This window comes from Pipistrellus kuhlii, unplaced genomic scaffold (genome assembly GCF_014108245.1).
Source record: "Pipistrellus kuhlii isolate mPipKuh1 unplaced genomic scaffold, mPipKuh1.p scaffold_m20_p_11, whole genome shotgun sequence".
Lineage (NCBI taxonomy): Eukaryota > Metazoa > Chordata > Mammalia > Chiroptera > Vespertilionidae > Pipistrellus > Pipistrellus kuhlii.
In genome coordinates this window covers 12,812,395-12,834,125 of record NW_023425416.1, presented here as the reverse complement: position 1 = coordinate 12,834,125, position 21,731 = coordinate 12,812,395, and the positions used below count along the sequence as shown (strand labels likewise).

General features: G+C 39.0%; 1 protein-coding gene across 14 annotated transcripts in view; it reads left to right on the top strand.

Moving 5' to 3' along the window:
* CCDC66 (coiled-coil domain containing 66) overlaps positions 1 to 21,731 on the top strand; it is a 50,015-nt gene that overhangs the window by 11,661 nt on the left and 16,623 nt on the right. For 6 of the 14 annotated variants that reach the window (XM_036430827.2, XM_045579032.1, XM_045579027.1 and 3 more), the window contains 9 exons: positions 1,768 to 2,203; positions 4,023 to 4,185; positions 4,351 to 4,454; positions 6,109 to 6,230; positions 6,893 to 6,994; positions 14,832 to 14,963; positions 16,851 to 17,080; positions 17,300 to 17,384; positions 19,839 to 20,000. In XM_036430827.2, the coding sequence (XP_036286720.1) occupies positions 1,768 to 2,203; positions 4,023 to 4,185; positions 4,351 to 4,454; positions 6,109 to 6,230; positions 6,893 to 6,994; positions 14,832 to 14,963; positions 16,851 to 17,080; positions 17,300 to 17,384; positions 19,839 to 20,000 (1,536 nt within the window). Of the gene's footprint in view, positions 1 to 1,767; positions 2,204 to 4,022; positions 4,186 to 4,350; positions 4,455 to 6,071; positions 6,231 to 6,892; positions 6,995 to 14,831; positions 14,964 to 16,850; positions 17,081 to 17,299; positions 17,385 to 19,838; positions 20,001 to 21,731 lie in introns of all 14 variants that reach the window. The other 8 variants (XM_045579037.1, XM_045579036.1, XM_045579029.1 and 5 more) reach the window with 5 other exon arrangements.

Genomic DNA, 21,731 nt, shown 5'->3' with positions numbered 1-21,731 from the left:
TGGGATTTGCCAAGTATATTTGATATAGAACAGAGAAGTTGAGAATGGAAAACAGTGATGGTTTTGGTTGATCATGGAATTTAAGATGGGTAAAGAGGGATGCAAGGACAAGAGGAAGGTGGTAGGATCAATATAGATCCCAGCAGAGTTAGAGAATTGTTGGGATATGTTAAGAAAGTTAAGCTGGAAAATAATAGGAGGTGGTGGTCATGTGCAATGCTTGAAATAGATTATGGCGGGATTGCAATTATGAGTAGTTTCAAGGTCAGTATAAAATGCCGTGTTTCCCCGAAAATAAGACATCCTCCGAAAATAAGACCTAGCACATGGAAAGAGAAGACATCCCCTGAAAATAAGACCTAGCGCAACTCTGGGAGAAAAAAATTAATATAAGACACTGTCTTATTTTCGGGGAAATGGTATCACTATGGGAATGAGTAACTGAGGTAGTATGAAGGACAAGAGTATAGAAACAGAGTTCAAAGAAATGAGAGACCAATTTATTGGAAGAATGATCTATGGATATGAAAGCACTGATAACTAAGGCAGAGTTATGTTAGAGGGATGATGACCCATGGGTTAAATTATTCAAGGAATAAGGGCTAGTAGCTTATCTACACTAATAAAAGAGGAACATGCAAATTAACCATCACTTCACTACCCCAAGCTATGCCTACCAGCAGTCAGGAGTGAGTATGCAAATTAACCCAAACAAGATGGTGGCCTGCCACGTAGGTGGAGCAAGCAGGAGGCTTGGGTTGCCCTGGCAATGGAAGAAGCCAAGTTTCCCACCCACCCTGACCAGCCCTGGCCTCAGATCAAGGCTATACAGTTTCAGTTATAGGAGATAAATAAATCCCAACAAAAATGATGGCTACCACAGAGCTGGAGAGAGCAGCTTGGGTTGCCTCTGGCAATGGAGGTGAGGTACTGGAAAAAAAAAAAGAAAAGAAAAAAAAAAGGAGGAGCTGGGACCTTGGGTCACCAGGAGGGGTGATCAGGCCAGGATGGGATTGGGATAGCAGGGGCCGTTGGGGGTAAGCAGACCAGCAGGGGGGCTAGTTGGGGGTGAGCAAGCAGTCATTGGGGGTCAATTGGAGGTGATCAGGACAATGGGGGGGGCAATTTGGAGTGAGCAGGCCAGCAGGGGGGCAGTTGGGGTTGAGCAGGCCAATGGGGAGGGAAGGTGAGAGTGAGCAGGCCAGCAGGGGGAGCAGTTGGAGGTGATCTGGCTGGTGGGGGGACATTTGGGGGCTACCAGGCCAGCAGACAGAGTGGTTAGGGGCAATCAGGCAGGGAGGCAGGCAGGTGAGCGGCTGGAGCCAGCAGTCCCTGATTGTGAGAGGGATCTCCAACTGCTGGTTTAGGCCCAATCCCTGTAAACCGGCAGTAGGACATCCTTCAAGGAGTCCCAGATTGGAGAGGGTGCAGGCCAGGCTGAGGAACACCCCCCCACTCTCACCCCCACCCCACCCCTGTCATGTAATCATTACATGAGATTCAGTGCTGAAGTAGAATGGAGATGTCCTATAACAATAGAATAAAAGTTCTTCATATACTTTATTCTGAATTAAATATTTCCAGTCATTGGTAAAGCTTTCAAGTGAAGATTTGCAAAAGTTAAAAGTTAGGTGTTTTTTTTTTTAATATATACAATATATTAGCTAAATGGGAAAAAGTTTAAAGGTCTGATTTATCATATATATCAAGATAATTATTGATTTTTCATGGGCTGTAATAAAGAATACATTTTTGGTATTTTAACAGATGGGAAATAAAACTAAGATTGGAAAATGTCTTTTAAGAACAAAACAAACTGGATGCATTCTAAAGTCAACACAAAATACTTGTATCAGTAGTGAAAAACTTTTGGAAAAGAAGAGAATTGGTTCTGAAGCATCACTGGCAAAAGGTGAAAAAAATAGTATGGCTAAAGATTTATGCAAGCAGTATGCTGATAAAGACTGTCTTCATATCCGGAAAGAGAGTTCACCTATAACCCCTAACATACAGAAGACTAGAAACACCTTAAATACACCTGTAATAGCTAAACAGAAGCCTTGCAAAAATCACATCACAGGTGAAAATATGAAGAGTAATTTGGTGTGTCTAACACAAGACCAACTTCAACAGATTTTGATGAATGTAAACCATGGAAATAGATCCATGTTCCTGACTGAGAATGGAAAGGAGGAGGAAACAAGTAAGACCTTCTGAAGTTTTAATACATTTTATTGATATAAAATGTTTTAGAATTCCAGGTTCATTGAATTTTTCAAAACTGTGCCTCTTAAATTCTATTTTAACATAACAGTTTTTCAAAATGATTGATCTCTTAAGGTAAATAAATGTACAGGATTACTTTTATAATATGTCATATATATGGTTAATGCCCAGAATATTATTCTCATGAGCCATAGCCTTAAGAAATCCAGTTTTCTGTGAACTCTAGAAAAGATGGTAACACACAACACTACTGTACTTTTATTAGAATGTAGAAAACGTTACTTACATTAAAAAGAATTATATAAAATGGCCAAAACCGGTTTTGCTCAGTGGTAGAGCGTCGGTCTGCGGACTGAAAGGTCCCAGGTTCGATTCCGGTCAAGGGCATGTACCTTGGTTGCGGGCACATCCCCGGTAGGGGGTGTGCAAGAGGCAACTGGTCGATGTTTTTCTCTCATCGACGTTTCTAGCTCTCTATCTCTCTCCCTTCCTCTCTGTAAAAAACAATAAAATATATATATTTTTAAAAGAATTATATAAAATGTTCCACCAAACCATTATAGTACTTCTAGTGAAAATTGAGGGACCCCCTACTGTGAAGATTTGACTTGCTTGCTGAAAATGTTGATTTTTCCTGGCCCTTATATTTTGCTTTTCCTAACTCACAATCCATGCTAAGGATTGGCAGCACTATCTTTTTAAAATACAAAGTTGAAAGGAGTAGTAGAATATTACATGCCTTCTGGTGTGGCTCAGTGGATGGAGCCTGCGGACTGAAGGGTCCTGGATTCGATTCCGGTCAAGGGCATGTACCTTGGCTGTGGGCACATCCCCAGTGGGGGCATGCAAGAGGCAGCTGATGGATGCTTTTCTCATCCATGTTTCTAACTATCTCTCTCCCTTCCTCTTTGTAAAAAATCAATAAAATATATTTTTAAAAAAGAATATTACATGCCTTCTGTTTCAATAATCATAATTGTAAGCTTTGAGCTAAGGAATTGTGAATAAGTGGAAATATCATTAACATTTTGTGAGGCAATAGTGAAATAAATAAAAATAAAATTAACAGTCACCAGGAAGAGTTCTCCAAATAAAGTATATGAAGATATACTCCCAAGGTGCTAAGATGGAGTCATCTACATTCTCTTGGTCTAGATTATAATCCTTTGTTAAATGAGAGCTAGATTTTGTCTTGTAAGTCTAGAATTTTACTTCAGAAAACAAAAAAATAAAAACTTAGCAAAGAGAATGAGAGAAAATATTAATAAAGTTAAAAGCAGAATTTTCCTAATCATACAATGACCTACATATTGGATATGCTCTTTCTTCACTAGGAGGACTAGCATGTTAAGGAGCAATGTAGAATAAAGCCAACATGAATCAAAAATATTCGGAATAGATATAGCTGGGGCATAAAGCCAGTGGCCCATGGTAAAGTTTTTCACTGATTTCCAAGCTACATTAGGAAAAGGTAGTGAGTTTTCATAGAACTATTTGCTTTTATTCTCAATGAAGTTGTCAATTGTTTTTGTTTATATTATTTATAGTATATGTTGGCAGGAGTAAATGGAAGTTTATTTTTGTTCTTGTTTGTTGTTTGATTCAGGAATTTGTACGGCTCTGCTCAGTTTCCTTTTTTGACAAAAAGTGAGTCAAATACCCACTACAAAGATTGCTGTGAGAAATAATTAGGTGATGTGTAAGGCAATGTTTTTTAAACTGTATAGCAGTATGCTAAAATAAGGTAATAGATGCAATTTTAGTATTAATTTTAAAGCATGCATTTTACTTCCTAGGTCAGTACAGTCTACATTTAAACAGTATTCCTAATCCGCATAAGGATGAGAACGTTATGGAACTACTCCAAAAAACTGAGGTGTCATGTGTCCAGGATGAAAATAAATCTGTTTTAAATAAAAGTCAGGAGACATCTCAGCAGTTTGAGCAGAAAATTGCCATGTATGTAACTCATATCTTGTGAATATGATTTTTTCTTGACTTTCTTGTGAAATATTAACTCTGAAGACTTAAGAGCTAGTTAAAAGTTTATTACTGAATACTATGGAGTATGTTGTGTCAAAATGTATAATAAGGTTTCAGTGATTTTTTTGTGTTTTGTCTCAGAGAGAATGTATGGAAACCATCAGACATATTCAGTACTCTGGGGGAAAGAGAACGTGATAGAAATTTGTTGGAAGCAAAAAAAGCCCAGTGGAGGAAAGAGCTTGGTAATTATTAACACCTATTATTTTATTAATAGTTTGGTTGGCTTACAGAATATTTATTAAGGATGAAATAGATCCTTCAGTATAATATTATCAAAAGTTTTATAACATTTGCCATTTAGAGGAGTTCTCTGTAAATGTATAAAAAGATTGTGGTTTCACATGCACTTAGGCTGTACCTTTGTTTTGGTGTGTACCAAAAGCCAGAGGTGAGCATTGATGTCATCAGTGTCATTCCAGAGCTCCTGGATCTCAAAGATTCCTAAACTTTTCTCATTTCTTGAAAATCCATTATCATATTTTTCCATTATAGAAATCCTGTTGGTTTAAAGATGGTTTTATTTAAAAATAATTGAGTTAATTTTTAAAAATAATTAAAATGTTCTAATGAAGAATTATCAATATGATATCAATTAGTGTATTCTACACAAAAACAAGCTTATTGCTTTTTGTCAGCCTGTATAAACTGTATACTAACAGAAATATTTATAATTTTTGTTAGGGTCTTAAAATATTGATAATAACTAAGAAACTCCCATTACTTCTTGGACTAGACTTGTAGTCCATAGTTTGGAAAATACATGAAGTAAGAGTTGTACAATACTTTTTAGAAATAGCTGTACTAAGAGCTTGAAGATGAGCTTCACCCTCCTTCCTGTAAGGCAGTCATGCTGATACAGGATGGTGATGTAGAAAAACAGATAAGCAGAAGAATTAGGGAATGAATTGATATTGGAAGTGATGGTAACAGAAGAATGAAGAAATTAAATATATGGTAGCAGTATCAAGAGATTTGGAGATCTGATCTATGTTTATAGCATAATTTCAGCTTTAAATAAAATCCAGCTTATCAAAATACAGTACAAAACTTCTGAGGTAAGATATGGAACTACTTGGAAATGTCGAAAGTGTTTTATGCTTTAATTTTTATCTTTAAAAATACAATTTTCTTTTACTTGATACTGTTAGAAAATCACATCTTTTTTGTTAAAGCTATGCTTTCATTAATTTTCTTGGAATTTAAATTTATATATCTTTGACATTTTAAGAACTATTGATTTGGGGCCTTGTTTATTTATATTGTTTTGTTAGCACAAGATTTTATATTTTTTACTCTTTTCACAGTTATGAATAATGCTGACATTTATTAAATATTTATTTTGTGCCAGGCCCTGTACTGAAATAGGCACTGTTATTACTCTCTTTTTTCAGAAGAACAATCAGGTTTAGAGAAGTGAACAGTAATTTGTCCATAGATATATAATGGGGAAATAGTTGAACTTGGATTTGATCCCAAGGATTCTCTGAATCCAGAGTTGTTACTTTTATGTATCTTACTAATAATTGACTGAACATTTCAGGAAAGTAGAACTTAAGAATAATTAGCATAATATAAACTATGTTGTCCTGAAAAAATCTCTTTATTGATAATTGTAGTAGACATTATTACATCCATTTGTGCCATGCTTAAATTTGGTTCTGATTAAATGTTTTATTCCATCTCCCTTAAATTTTTTCTCTTGTGAGTTAATCTCCTCCATTCAAAACAATTTTAATCTGTGTTGGAATCTGCACTCTTTAAGAAGGTCATGATTTGTTTACATGATTTTTTTTTTACAGTTATTGTACATTTTTTTAAAAAGGACATTATTTCCAGATGAACAGGTTGCTTTAAAGAAGAAAGAAAAAGAAACTCCAGAAAAATGGAATAATACTTGGGAAAAATCTGAAAGTGATAAATTAGTATGGGAAAAAGTAAGAATTCTTGACCAGTCAAAGGTAAGAGTATCAAAATCATTTATGGAATATAAGACATCTTAATTGAAATTTTGTAATGCTAAGTCATGTTCAGATCATAAATTTATTTTTAAAGCATATTTATATTACTGAAGGCACACTTCATTGTTTTTTTACTTTGTTTTTATTGTTTATACTATTACAAATGTCCTCATTTTCCACCTCTTCCCTCTGGCCATCACCTTATTGTTTCTTTGTCCATGAGCTATGCATATTTGTTCTTTGGCTAATTCCTTTACCCCCTTTCACCCAGTCCTGCCTCCCCCTGACATATTTATTAAAAATATGTATATATTTCTACTTAATATTTTTAAAGGATATTTAAAAAAAACCTTATTTTTTTAGATGCTATTTGAGAACACTTATTTTGAATTTAATTATAATCTCAACTAGTCTCTGTTAGCATTCTGTAAATTATCTTACTATGTTAGTAGGTATCAGCCTTTAGGCTCCATCTTTAGACTCTATAAAGAACTACAATTTTTAGGTGTTCACAGAATTCTACCACTGACTGTGTGGTATTCACTATAAGTTTATCAAATCAAACAAATACATACCAGGTGTCCCTCAGGTGAACTTTAAATTTTGCCTGTGTTTGATATGAGAGGAAGAAAATGTGCCTTTGTTTTTCTATTTGTTTTTAGACTTCTGCTAGCGTTTCCAGAATTCTGTCCCAGTCTCCCAGTCAGGTAACAGTGGTCCAGGCTGATGGTCACTCATCATCTAGAGCTAGTCAGATTTTAGAGGTAAGTCCTAAGTGTCATTACTTTGAATAATTATGGGTTTTAGTACTTGATCACTAACCTGTTTTCCTTGAAGTAGTGAATGTAAGTATTTTTAATTACCAGTTAATATTTACTGAGTACATTGTGCTCTTTAAATTTAAAAAATGTTAGGGGACTCCAGCTCATGTGATTGAGGTTTTCCAGGGATGGGTTTTAATCTGGAAAGGGAGAATCATGGAGTATGCCCTGATAGTTTAGCTGCAATTGGGGCAGATAAGAGTATCTGATAAGAGCCTTGCATTAGGGCTGTAAATTATTGGTGGATCCCTTTAGGAGGAGAAGGGGGGATGTCTTCTGTAAAAGTAGAGGGAAGACCTGATCAGCATGTTCTTCAGTAACTGTATGATGAGATTTAAAATGGAGACTTAGTCTCTGAGAGGGATCTCTATGGAAGGGAAGTTTCCCAATAAGAAGGGTCTTCCATACATGAGTTCAAAGGGACTAAGAAAGGCGGGTGCATGGGGGGATTGTGCATGAGGGCTAGAGGTAGGAGAGTAGTTTAAGATTCTTTAGGTTTTTTTATTTTATTTTATTTTATTTTATTTTTTAAATATATTTTATTGATTTTTTTCACAGAGAGGAAGAGAGAGGGATAGAGAGTTAGAAACATCGATGAGAGAGAATCATCGATCACCTGCCTCCTGCACACCCCCTACTGGGGATGTGCCTACAAACAAGGTACATGCCCTCAACCAGAATCGAACCCGGGACCTTTCAGTCCGCAGGGCCGACATTCTATCCACTGAGCCAAAACGGTCCCAGCTAAGGTTCTTTAGTTTTGAGAGTTAAGTCCTTAATTAAGGAATTTGCCTTTTCTACCTTGCTTGAAGATTGGGGCTGGTGGGGAAAGTGGGTGTAAGTTCCACTGGATTTTCAGAGTGGAGGAGACCTGTTGAGTCATTTGAGATATGAAAGTAGGTCCGTTATCTAATTGTAATGAGGTAGATCAGACGTAGTGAGTAATGGGTTCTACCAGCCTGAGACTGGGTTAAAAGATAATTTGGTTCTTTTAATAGGTGGCATGCAAGTGAAATCCATTTTCCAGTCTTGTCCAGGGATTTGGCCCCTTGACTGTGAGTGGGGAAAGGAGGAGGTCTAACCTGTCCTTGGGGAGATACTGAGTAACAAGTAGAACAAGTTTTGGTGATATCTTGCAGTAGGGAGGCTAGGCTAAGTCATGGGATGAGGGGGTTAAGGAGTTGTAAAAGCAGTCTTTCCTACATGTAGGGAATTGTGAATAGCCCGTAAGATATTGTGGGCCTGTCCCTAGGAAAGGATGTATCTTCCCTGAAGTTTTAACCATGGGCCTTCCTAAATGGCCCCAAGAACTAATAGGACTAAATTCCTCTGGAGTGTGTTAGGGTGTTATATGAGGTATAGCTAATAGCTGGGGAGATGGTGGGCTTCCTCTGAGCCACTGCCTTGGCTTCCTGGTCTGCTTTGTTGTTTGCCTGTATTACAGATTCATTCCTGACTTGGTGTCCTTTGAAGTGTATGATTTTTAAGAAGGCTAGAAAAGGGGAGAGAGGTTCCTAAATATCAAGCAGAAAGGCCTATTGAGGCTTTCAGTGATAGTGTCAAGGACTGTGAATGAGCGGTGGAAATAAAGTCTGGGATTAGATACAAGGGCATAAGCAACAGGAGATAGCCTGGGTTGGGCTGCTTTAGCTTACTAGGGGAGAAGGGGTCCCTTTGGACATCAGAGGTGATCAGTCCTGACTTAATGGACAACACAAACCTACCTATTCACAAATAACCAGCTTTAGCCAAAAAGTAAACAGCTAGCATATACATTTATGAACACACTTTAAACACACCCTTACTTTCAAGAAAATACATTCAACAAAGTACAAGAGATCTTCTGTAATAAAAACTAAGGGCAGGTGAATTAAAACTTGTCTAGCAATCAGTGCTTCAGTATTTATGTATTTAAAAATATTTAGATGTTTATCATTTAACCCAGCCATCCTTCAAAGACTTTAAGTTATCAAGACTTTGGAAAATTATGTATAGGTATTTGAGACTGGGGAAAAGACGGGGGGAGGAGAGAGCAAGCCCAGTAGCCTCTTCTAGGACTGCAGTTTCCAGGCTTCTAGCAGCTTGGATTTAAAACTGCCACATTTTCCCTTAGAGATAAAACATGCTAAGGTTTGGGTGATAATGAGTTCAGCAGGACTGTTAAGTAAGCGTTTGCAGTTTGTAGTAAAGATAGCTGTTCTTTGGGAAGAGGGGGTGAGAAGGTGCTTAGGTCAGAGCAGTTTTCAGAGCATTAAAGGGTGAGAGGGCTGGCCTTGGAATCTAAAGGCTCAATGAGGGGATCTCTTCGCCATGTCATGTCAAAGAGGAGCTTTGCAAGAAGACTGTAGTTAGGAACTCAGAGGAGAGAATACCAGCGAGCCTGAGAGAGTATTTCCTGTTTAGAGGAGGGGACAGTCATTTAGGAGATAGGCCTTTATATTCTAAGGAATGGCGTGGCTTTGTGGGGTGAGAGTAAAACTGAGGTAGGTGACTGACATTTGGGACAATTGAGTTTTATGAGGGGATGCGTGGTAGCCCTGGCCAGACTCCGAGGTAGAATGAGAAAAGAGTGAATGGGGGTATTTAGTAAGATGCAGTGTAGAGGTGAGGTGGCTAATGACAGGCTATTCTGTCAACCCCCGTAATAGAGACCGAGAAGTAGACAAGGGTCCCATCAAATTTGGAGAGGGCAGAATAAGTGAGCTTCCTCTGTGTAAATTAAAACAAGATTGGCTTACCTGCCACCGCAGTCATTACCCGAGGCTCTGTCCTGGTGATGTAAGTCTGTGGGGCCTTGTCAGGACCTGGGCAGCTTAAGTCTTCAGTGGCCAGTCCCAGGAGGTCTGGGAGCTCCAAACCAGATCCAGGGGGTGGCCTTGCTGAGGTCCAACCTGGAGGGGCCAGATTATAGTCTGGAAAGTGGCCTTCCTTTCTTCACCTTGGGCAAGGCCCAGGTGGGGGTCTAGGGCTTGGGCAGGACTTGATTCAGTGTCCGTCCTTGTTGCATTTAAAGCATGGGCCCAGAAGAGGCTTAGCCCCTGACTAACCCTTGGTTGGAGGACCAGCACTTCATTTGGGGTTCGTGAGAGCGGTGGCTAGGAGCTGAAAGGCCTTCGTCTGGGCCTCAGCCTTGGCCTGATTTCGCCTCTGTTTTTTGATTTGAGTCTCCTCGTCTCTATTATTAAAAACCTTAAAAGCCAGGATAATGAAGTCTTTTTGAGGGGTTTGTGGACCTATGTCTATTTTTTTGAAGTTTATGCTGTATGTCAGGGCTGATCGGGATATAAAATGGGTGTTTAGAACAAGGGTTCCCTCTGGGGAGGTGGAGTCTAAGGTGGTATATTTCTGTAAGGCCTCCATGAGGTGGAAGAAAGAGAGAGCTGGGTTTTTGTCAGGGCTTTGAGTGATTTCATTAATTCTGTCATAAGAGGCTGTTGAGGAGGGTGGTCTTTGGGAATTTGGGCCTGAGAGCAAGTGTTAGTTAGGAAAGACTGTTTTGGAGCTTGCATTCTTGGAACTTGGGCTCTCAGGGGCTGAGGGGAAAGGTGGTTGCTAGTTAGGAGGGACAGGGTTTTGGGGATCAACTGCAGGTGAGGGAGAGGATGTGTAAGGGGGTAGAGATTGGTGGTCTGCTGGGTCAAAAGTATATTCAGAATAGAAGTGTCAGGGGTATGATGTTTTGTGTGAAGGAGAAAGATCTGATGGGTAGAGCAGGACTGAGAGAGGATTGGGACTGAAGGGTGTAAAAGGCTTGGACATAGGGAATCTCTGACTATTTTCCATTGCAGTGACAGCAGTTACTGCAATGTGTTAAAACTGCCCAATGTGTTAAAATTGAAAGTGCCGGTTGAGACTTTTATCTAGTTTATATTGTGGCCAAACAGTGTTACAAAATAAAATGCTGGTTGGGCATGATCTCGCTCGTGAGTGTGCAGGAGTGTTAGTGTGGCTCAGGAGAGAGGAAGGTATGATAGACCACAAATCCAAAGGTGACTGTTTAGGCCTGGCGTCCCACTGCTAAACAAATCACCATGCGAAATGAGAGGTGACTTTCTGGACTGGGCATCCCCAGCCTAGAAGGACCCAAAGCCAAATGGCTCAGGAGACTTCTGGTCTAGTGCTAGGACTTTTGAGACAAGAGACTTTTGATAAAGTCAGTGAGCGAGATGGGGCAGAAGACTTGAGACAAGGGAAATTATGGAACATCAGTCACCTAGAGAAGATTGGCTGGTGTGGGATGGAGGGACAGCAATGGAGAAGGAGAGATTCTGGATCCAGCATCCTTCTTGGCTGGTTTGAGAGGGTCCATAAGGGAGAGAGGCCTAATTGAGACTTGCAATTGAGTCACCTGAGTAGGATTCAGAGTTAAGCCCAGGTCAAGCTGCTGCTGCCTACTGCTCCCCGAGTACCAAACTCAGGATGATCAAAGCCGGGATGATGGTTCCCCATCGCAGTGGAACCCTTCCAGGTTTCAGCACCAAATGTTAGGATCGCCGAAGGAGGAATGCATGAGGCCAAAAGGGGTAAAGAATTATGAATTTATTAGTCATATGGAAACCCAGATGGGCTGAGCCCTAAAATAGCATCAGCCCCCAAAGATGGGGTGGAGTCAGAAGTTTTTAAAGGAATCTTGGTTGACTTTTTCTTGGTAGAGAATTCTCTGTGCAGGTCCAGATTCTGGGAAACTCCAGAGGGGAGAATGGTATTAGCAAGTGTAATGTGGTCTAAGCAAGTGGAATATCCATTGTGAAGTGGCATAAAGGTCAGTTCCCAGGGTAAGGGTTATTGATTCAATTATTTGATCAGACCTAACAATATTTGCTATTTTCCTAATTCAAACTAATGCTCACCAAGTGTGACTTTTGTTAATTTTAAGTGTTAATTTTATTTCGGGGTGGTGGCTGGGGGAAGAGGTCTTCCCCACATAGCCTGAAGGTAGTAGACAAAGAGAAGTAACAGACGTGTGAGGTTGGCAAGAAGGTTTCTGGGCTTAGATGATCCGTGGGGGGAGAATTCCTGGGAAAATCTACCAACCTGAAATAGCAGACAACTAGCCTTGCTTGCCTGTGCTGGCTATGTTAACAAAAATATATATGCTCTCACTAAACCCAGTTCCTCACCATTTTCCTTCTCATCTTCCAGTGCCATTCCCCCATCCACCCCCCATTTTTTCCCCCCCCAACATCATCAGTTCTCTGGACTCCACCAAGCCTGAGGGGTGAGGGGAATTGAATCACCACATCCTACTGTCTGGAAGAGGCAGGGCTGGGAAGCTGTTTCAGCCAGAAAGGCTAAAATCAAGAGTGAAGTGTAGGCCTGGCCAGCATTACTCAGTGGTTGAGCATTGACCTATGAACAGGAGGTCACGGTTCCATTCCTTGTCAGGGCACATGCCAGGGCTGTGGCTTGATCCCCAGGATGGGGTGTACAGGGGACAGCTGATCAACGATTCTCTCACTCATGTTTCTATCTCCCTGTCCCTTCTTCTCTGAAATCAGTAAAAACATATTTCTTAAAAAGAGTGAGGTATAGAAAGTTGTAAAATGGAAAAAGTGGAGTTCGTGAGTTGGTTTTGTTTTTAGAGGTGTTGTGTTTGTGTGTGTGTGTGTGTGTGGGTGTTTTGTTCCCCCCCCCCCCCCCCCCCCCCCCCCAGTTTTGGATGGCTGTCATGAGAAATGTTTCCTTTGGTTTCTAGCATGTTCCTTCTTTCCTCCCCCCAATCTTTCCCCCACTTTTTTTTTTTTTTTTTTTTTTTTTTTAATTCAAGAGAAACTTCAAAGTCAATGGGATGGTCAGATTATACAGGTTGAGAACTCATTCCCCTCCAAGCATTTTATGAAAAAGCTGCTTATTAATCATGCAAACTATCATCAGAATGTGGAAAGTTTGACAAATTTTTTTAAATAAGAGAAACAAAGGAAAAAGAGATTTCAACTGAAATGAATTATTCAGGTGGTAGGCAAGTGAGTGGTAATGGCTTTGTAAACATCCATAAATAAGAAATGAAAGACTGCTCTGAGCAGTGTGCTCACTTGGTTGGAGCATCATCCCATCCAAAAGGTAGCAAGGGTTAGATCCCTGTTGAGGTGTGTGTGGGAGGCAAACTATCCATGTTTTTCTCTTTCTTAAAAAAAATAAATAAAAAATAGAAGACTTAATTGAGAGAGCTGATTATTAACCCTTTGCACTCCGAACCATTCTGGACATTGGCTACCAGCTACTCGACGGTACTTTGCGGCGGACACGTGCGTTGAATTAACCCAATTCCCCGTAATCGCTAATAAACTGCAATGTCCCCTGAGAGGGGACAGCGGAGTGCAAAGGGTTAAACTTCCCACTTGGTTGTGTAAATATATGGGTATAAGACTTTTTCTTTTTTTTTTTTTTTTTTAGCAATTTTAGGAATTTTCAAGATATTTTTGATTTGTGCTAAATAATTTGTATCTCTATTGAAATTTGAAACCAGATCTGGTTACATCAGATTTCAGAAAATGATTACAGAATTCTAAGAAGATACAGTGCCAGTGTTGAGAATTTCTTACAAAGAATTCAAAGGGCCCATATGTTTTTCTTTTCCATTTTGACCTCTAAAATAACATTTCTAGAGATAGAAGACTTGTTGAATCACTTACCTAAGGATAATCTTCCTTTTGAAGTTTCTGTTTTAGGCTTAAATAAATATGATGGTTTTATTTTAATCTGTTAACAATATGTAGGCGTACCTGAGAGATCAAAAGATTTTCTTTTTGTATAAATATTTCCTTTGATGAAAGTAATTGTTTGTAAATTATGAGCTTTTGTCTTTGTTTCTGGTATAAACAAAGGCAGAGAGTAACATTTGGAGGTATATTGCCATTGTACTCTGTCAAACTATTTAGAATTATATCTTGCCGTTATTTCACATAACAAAATGCTTGTTGCTTAGCTGTTGCATTTAAGGCAATTTGAGTAGAATACAGTACATTTTTTTCTTTTTGTTGGAGCATACTACACTCTCATAAGGTAAAGCAACAAATTTTTATAGTACTCTTTTGTTTTTTGCTTTCTTAGAATTAAAAACTTAATCTGGACACTGTAAGTTTTTTGATAATTTCACTTTTTAATTTTTATTGATTTTTTTTGAGAGTGGGAGGGAAAGAGGGAGAGAGAGAGAAACATCAATGTGAGAGAGAAACATTGATTGGTTGTGTCCTCTATGTACCCCAGCCAGGCATCAAACCCACAATTTGGGTATGTGCCCTAACTGGCATTGAACCAATGACCTTCCGGTGCACGGAATGACACTCAGCCAACTGAGCCACATCAGTCAGGGCACAATATATTTTCCTTATTGAAACGACATAGATGGCGATAAGGCTGTAATAGCAGAAATGGAAAAGAAGAGTATCCGAGAAAAAGACGTTACTCTTCAATAGAGGAAGTTGGTCTTCTAGCCTCCTGGCTCTGGGTCCAGTATTTTTTTGTATTTTGAAGCCAACTGTAGTATTCGTCTATTTTAAATTGTCAGTGTAACTCCTTTCCAAATCTCAGTGAGACTACTTTAGCTTAGAATTTTGGAAACTCGATATCATTGCTTTGGAGAATTTTCTATTTTTTCATTAGAGATAGATAAAAAAAAAATCATCAATATCTACTAATATACTAGACTTTTTTGTTTAAAATTATTTCTGTTCTTAAAAATAAATTTATTAAATCTATGTAAACTTTGGTTAAGATTTGTAAATATAAAGTGGCTAGGGAAAAAACCTGTATTTTAAATTTTATTGATAACTTTATTTAGGAAGCATTACTGCCAGAGCACCCTTTCAGTAGTGTGAAACAGGAACAGCAGAGCAAATGGATTGAAGAGTTGAACAAACAAATACAAGATGATGGGCAAAGAAAAACAGAAGAAAAAAATGTATCTTTAAAGGTAGCTTACAAAGTTTTATGGATATAAATGAAAAAAATTTCAAAGTGAAAATTTTTTTTCTATTGTATTACAGTTGACATTCAGCATTATATTAGTTTCAGGTGTAAGCATAGTGGTTAGACATTTATATAATTCGTGAAGTGATTCTCCTTTGCCATAAGTGTAGTACCACCTAGCACCATGCATAGTTGTTATATTACTAGAGGTCCAATGCACGAAATTCTGCAAGAGCAGGCCTTCCTTCCCCCAGCTATCGGCACCGGCTTCCCTCTGGCACCCAGGACCCAGGCTTCCTTCCAGTCACCAGCAGGCACCTGGGTTTTGCCGAAAGGATGTCTGGTCTAATTAGCATATTATGTTTTTATTATTGTAGATTATTGTAGATTGAATACTAGCACATTCCCTATGTTGTCTTTTACATCCCTGTGACTATTTTGTATCTGCCAATTTGTACTTATTAATCCCTTTATCTTTTTCACTGAGCTCCCAACCAAATCTTCCATCTGGCAACTGTCAGCTTATTCTCTGAATCTGTGAGTTCATTGCTGTTTTGTTTTTTATTTTTGTCAATTCTCACCAAAGGATATTCTCTCCATTGATTTTGTTTGTTTGTTTGTTTGTTTGTTTTTTAGATCAAGAGTGGAAGGAAGTGGGAAAGACACAGATATATTATTGTGAGAGAGACAAATTGATTGGTTGTCTCCCACACACACCTCCAAGTAGGCCAGGGAGGTGCCTGCAGCCGAAGTACATGTCCTTGACTGGAATTGAACCCTGGGCCCTTCCATCTGCAAACCAATGCTCTATCCACTGAGCCAATCTGGGCTTTTATTTTATTTTATTTTATTATTATTTTATTTATTTAATTTTATTATTTTTAAGATTCCGCAGCCTGACTGGTGTGGTTCAGTGGTTGAGCACTGACCTATGAACCAGGGGTTCAGCGTTCGATTCCTGGTCTAGGCACATGCCCTGTTTGTGGGCTTAATACCCAGTATGGGGCATGCAAGAGGCAGCCAAACAATGACTTTCATCATTGATGTTTCTCTCTTCCTCTCCTTTCCTCTCTGAAATCAATAAAAATTATTTTTTTTTTAAATATTTCATCTATAAGTGAAATCATGTATTTTTCTTTGTCTGTCTGACTTAATTTACTTAGCATAATACCTTCTAGGTTTATCCATATTGTTGCAAATGGTAAAATATTTTTTTTATGGCTGATTATTGTCCTATTGTATTTATGTACCACACCATCTTTACCCAATTGTTTGTTGATGGACATTTAGGTTGCTTCCATATCTGCTCTATTGTACCTAATGCAACAGTGAACAAAGGGATGCATGTATCTTTCTGAATTAGTATTTTTGATTTCTTCAGATAAAAACGCAGAAGTGGAATTGCTGGGTTATAAGATAGTTGTGTTTTTAATTTTTTGAGGAACCTCCATACTTTTCCATAGGGCACAGGGTTCCCTTTTCCCCATATCCTCACCAATATTTGTTGTTTGTTGATTTATTGATGCTAGCCATTTTGACAGTGAATTTCAAAGTTTTTAATCTTAAGGCTATTCTGTAACTATTTGACAAGACTAGATTATATGAATTATTCCACATTTATTCTTGTGATGCTTTCATTGATGAATTTATTAATGCTTTTTGCATAGTTTTTTGTAACTTTTTAGAAATTTCCTACTTCTTTGAATTTCTTTTATTCTCCAAGCTATTTATCTAAATGTATATGGAATAAATACAATAGGCAGCTTTGTTAATTTTTATGATGCTTATTCTGCTGTGTGGTGACTTAGAAATTATGTTTGATTGTCATTTAAGATTTTATATGTGAGAACAATTGGAAACATTCTTAGCAATTCTTATTTGTCATGATTAGGATGAAGAACATGACAGATGGGCAATGCATTTTAATTCTCAGTCTCAGTTGTCCTCTCGGTCAACATACAAACAACCAGAGTACTTCTGTATCTCTCCGGACCCTCAGGAGCTGGCTGACATCAGCAGTGTTCATACACCTACAACTGGAAGCCAGATTGAACCGTTAGAAGAGGAGTGTATAACAAAACCTTTTAGAGATGCGGCAATCCCAAGCAGTCAAAAAACAAAGTAAGTTTATACTTCAATATTTATTGATGTTTTAAAAAGTGTGCTTTTTTAGGACTTATTATATTTATAGTATATCAGTTTATATATATTCTATTTCAGGTTTGATATTTTTCTGTAAAATAGAAATGATTATAGATATATTCCAAACAAAAATGATTTAGTATCTCATTAAATCTATATTTTGATGGTTTTAAATAGCTAATGTATCTATCTTGCCAGCTTTCTCCGTTCTATGACTGCTCTCTTGGACCCAGCTCAGATTGAAGAAAGAGACAGGCGGCGACAAAAACAGTTAGAACATCAGGTATTGCTTTGTAAAGCATTGGTTCTTTGCCTTATTTATGACCAATAGATAACCTAAATAAATGGAAATTAAAAATTTATTATAAAATTACAGCATTGGCCTTGTTCAATCCCTTGATCAATCTAATCCTTTACTCCCAACTGGCATTATATTAGGTTTATACTCAAAATGCTGAGAATCGGTATCTCATAATACAGCTACCTGCTCTCCAGAAGAGAAGATTTTAAAAAATATGTTTTTATTGATGTCAGAGACAGAGGAAGATGGAGGGAGGGAAATATCGATAGGCTGCCTCATATATGTCTTCTACTGGGGATTGAGCCCGCATCCAGGGCATCTGCCATTACTGGGGGGAAAAACAGTATCCTCTTAGTATATGGGATGATGCTCAACCAACTGAACTATACCGGCTGGCAGGAAGGGAAGATTTTTTTTAAGCAGGAGAAAAGACGAAACCAGTTTGGCTCAATGGATAGAGTGTTGGCTTGCGGACTGAAGGGTCCCAGGTTCGATTCCGGTCAAGGGAACATACCTTGGTTGCGGGCACATCCTCAGTGGGGGGTGTGCAAGAGGCAGCTAATCGATGATTCTCATCAATGTTTCTCTCTATCCCTCTCTCTTCCTCTCTGTAAAAAATCAATAAAATATATATTTTAGTAAAAATTAAAAAAAAAGCGGAGAAAAGCTTTCAGATTTATTTATTTATTTATTTTTAATATATATTTTATTAACGATAGTATTACAGATATCTCCCATTTTCCTCCTTCCTGTCCCTCCCCACTAGGTCTTCACTACCCTATTGCCTGTGTTCATGCATATCCATATCTATAAAAGGCTAATATGCTAAGACTCCCTCCAACTATGATGTGCACTGACTACCAGGGAGTAGATGCTCAACACAGGAGCTGCTGTGATGTACACTGGCCATTTACAAAAAGACAGCACTGTGGACCTGGTGCCAACAAAGCAATACTTGGCTTCCCCCAAGTGAGACACAAGCCCTCCCCCCTGGCCCCCCCCCCCCCCCCGAGCAACAGCCCCAAAAATCGCAGCCAATGCTGCCACAACCCCATGGCACAAAATGCAGTCCAGAGCTCAGCCCAGCCTGGAAATGGTGGCTGTTGGCACTGGGTAGTGATGTTATGTAGCAATACCAAGCTTCCTCTCCCTAGTGACAGGCCATTTGGTGCTTACAAAGCAATAAACCCTTGGTTTCCTCCAAGTGAAACACAGGCCCTGCCACCACCCTGGAGTGACACCACCAAATCGCAGCTGACACTGAGACTCAATGGTACAAAATGCAGCCCACAGCCCAGCCCAGCCCGAAAATAGTCGCTGTGGGCACCAGATAATGATGTCATGTAGCAATCCCAGCTTCCTATCCCTAGCGACTAGCCTCCTTGCAGTTTTTTTAGCTCAGGAACACAACTTGCTTAATAGCCAGGTGGAAACTTTTTACACTTTAACCAAATCTCTGTGAAGCATTTTCATGTGCCTCATCTCATTTGATCCTCACAGAAGTGGATAGATAGGAGACACAGTGTAATTCTATTTTCATTAGCCAGAAAATGGAGATTTAGAAAGCTTAGAAACTTGAAATAAGAAATGGTGGACCTTGAAAATTACTTCAGGTTTTCTCATTGCGCAGAATATAGTCAAACATTGCTGCAGTTAATATTTTGCCCTTTGTTCTCCCTGTGTGATCTACAATAATATTAATAATCTGCTTTGTGTTGATATTTACTGCTGTGTTGCCAACAGTTACTTGAAAGAGAAGTTGGGGTGCTTCACTGAGCTGGAAAAGTTTAGCTAAATCAGAAAGCTGGTTTAATGAAGCAAGTTCATTATATACATATATATATATATATATATATATATATATATATATATATATATAAAAGGCTTAAGTTTACTCTTGCATGCATGATACAGATAAAGCTCTTGGCTGGCGCCAGTCGCATGTGTGTTTCAATCTATCATTGTTGATTGTGAATTTGGCACTTCTATTATAAAAGACAAATAGCAATATTAAAATATTTCTTCTGATAAATTTCCTTTCAGGGTGCACAAATTGATGCACTGGGTTATTAGTAATTATTATATAATTTTTTGGTTTATCTCTTCTCTTTGGGTCTTATTTTGTTGATCAGTTCATTTTGTTCATTAGATTCCACAGATAAGTGCGATTATGTGATAGTTGTCTTTCTCAGATTGGCTTATTTCACTTCTCATAATATTTTCAAAGATTTTTAATATATAGATTGCATATATTAAATGGTACTAAATTTTAAGTTAATATTGAATATTTTTAGTTCTCCTTAATTCTATCAGGATGAGAATTTCTGTGTACTGATAAACTTATTTGTTTTGGTATTTGGTTTAAAAACACCAAAACAAATGCATCCTGGGTTTTTTAAGTTTGTGACAGGGATTTATATGACTGTTTATATCTAGAAAGCCATCACTGCTCAGGTAGAAGAAAAGCGTAGGAAGAAGCAGTTGCAAGAAGAGCAAAGAAAGAAGGAAGAACAAGAAGAGGAGCTTCGCTTAGCACGGGAACGAGAAGAGATGCAGAAACAGTATGAAGAAGACATACTTAAGCAAAAACAAAAGGAAGTAGGTATTTATATTCTAACTGAAATATTTTAGAGTAAAAGTGAATGTGCTCTTAAAGTAAAAATAACCAAAAGTTGAACATTTTCATGAATTTTGAAATTTTGAAGCTTTATGGGGAGACATTAAAGCTTTGCATTAAAAAAGTTATAAAAGTTGAGGATTCTGGAGAAGGTTTTATTTCAAATGATTAGTGATTAGTTCACAAATGCTATATTGCTTGTTTTTTTTTCCTCTGCTAAGAAGGAAGTCAAGATGAGTTGTTATAGCACAAAAAAGTTATCCATGTGTTTGTTTGATCTTAAAATTTTTTCAAAGCAATTATTAATATACTAAAGGCCCCATGCACGATATTCATGCAAGGGAGTTTGGGGGAGGTTTGTCTCAGCCCAGCCTGCACCCTCTCCAATCTGGGACCCCTCGAGGGATGTCTTACTGCCCGTTTAGGCCCAACCCCAGGGGTTCGGGCTTAAACGGGCAGTAGGACATCCTTCTCACAATCCAAGACTGCTGGCTTCCAACTGCTCGCCTTCCTGCCTTCCTGATTGCCTCTGCTTCTGCCTGCCAGCCTGATCACCCCCTAACCATTCCCATGCCAGCCTGATTGATGTCTATCTGCTCCCCTTCTAGCCTGTTTGCCCCCAACTTCCCTCCTCTGTCATCCTTGTCACCCCTAACTGCCCTCCCCTGCAGGGTTGATCGCCTCCAACTACCCTCCCTTGTAGGTCTGGTCCCTCTCAACTGCCCTCCCTTGCAGGCCTGGTGCCTCCCCAACTGCCCTCAATTGCTGGCCATCTTGTGTCCACATGGGGGCAGCCATATTGTGGGTTGGAGTGATAGTCAATCTGCATATTACTTTTTTATTAGATAGGATAAAGGCCTGGGGTACAGGTGGGGGCCAGCTGATTTTCCCTGAAGGATGTCCCAGATCAGGGTGGGGGTTCCCTTGAGGCATGGGGCAGCCTGGGCGAGGGGCCTGTGGTGGTTTGCAGGCTGGCCACACCTCCTGGCGACCCAAGCGGAGGCCCTGGTATCTGGAATTTACCTTCCACAATTGAAACTTTGTAGCCTGGAGTGGAGCTAAGCCACCTGCTGGCTCCATGGCCGGCAGCCATTTCTGTTGGAATTTATTTATCTTCTATAATTGAAACTTTATAGCCTGGAGTAGAGGCCTGGGCCTGCCAGGGTGTGCAGAAAGCTTTGCTTCCTCCATTGCCAGGGGCAACCCTAGCCTCCTGTTCTTTCCAGCTCCGTGGCTGCTGCCATTTCTGTTTGGATTTATAATTGAAACTTTTATAATTGAAACTTTGTAGCCTTGAGTGGAGGCCTAGGCCGGCAAGAGCAGGCGGAAAGTTTGGCTTCCTCCATTGCCTGGGAAACCCAAGCCTCCCTCCAGCTCTCTGTGGCTGTTGCCATCTTGGTTGGGTTTATTTGCATACTGGCTCTGATTGGCTGGTGGGTGTGGCTTGTGGGTGTAGTAGAGTGGTGGTTAATTTGCATATTATTTTATTAGGTAGGATTAATAAATGTTCTAGAAATGTTAACAGAATGGCCTTTCTGTCTGTGTCTCAGGTGAATAGGAGCATATATAGAGAGAGTAATTGACAGGAACTGATTAAGGGTCTTTTAAAAAGAATAGATATCCAATAAATGAATGAATGAAGATAAAAAGAGTAGATATCTGATTGGCTAGGAGAATCACTATATTAAATGGTACAGATAGTATAGATATGG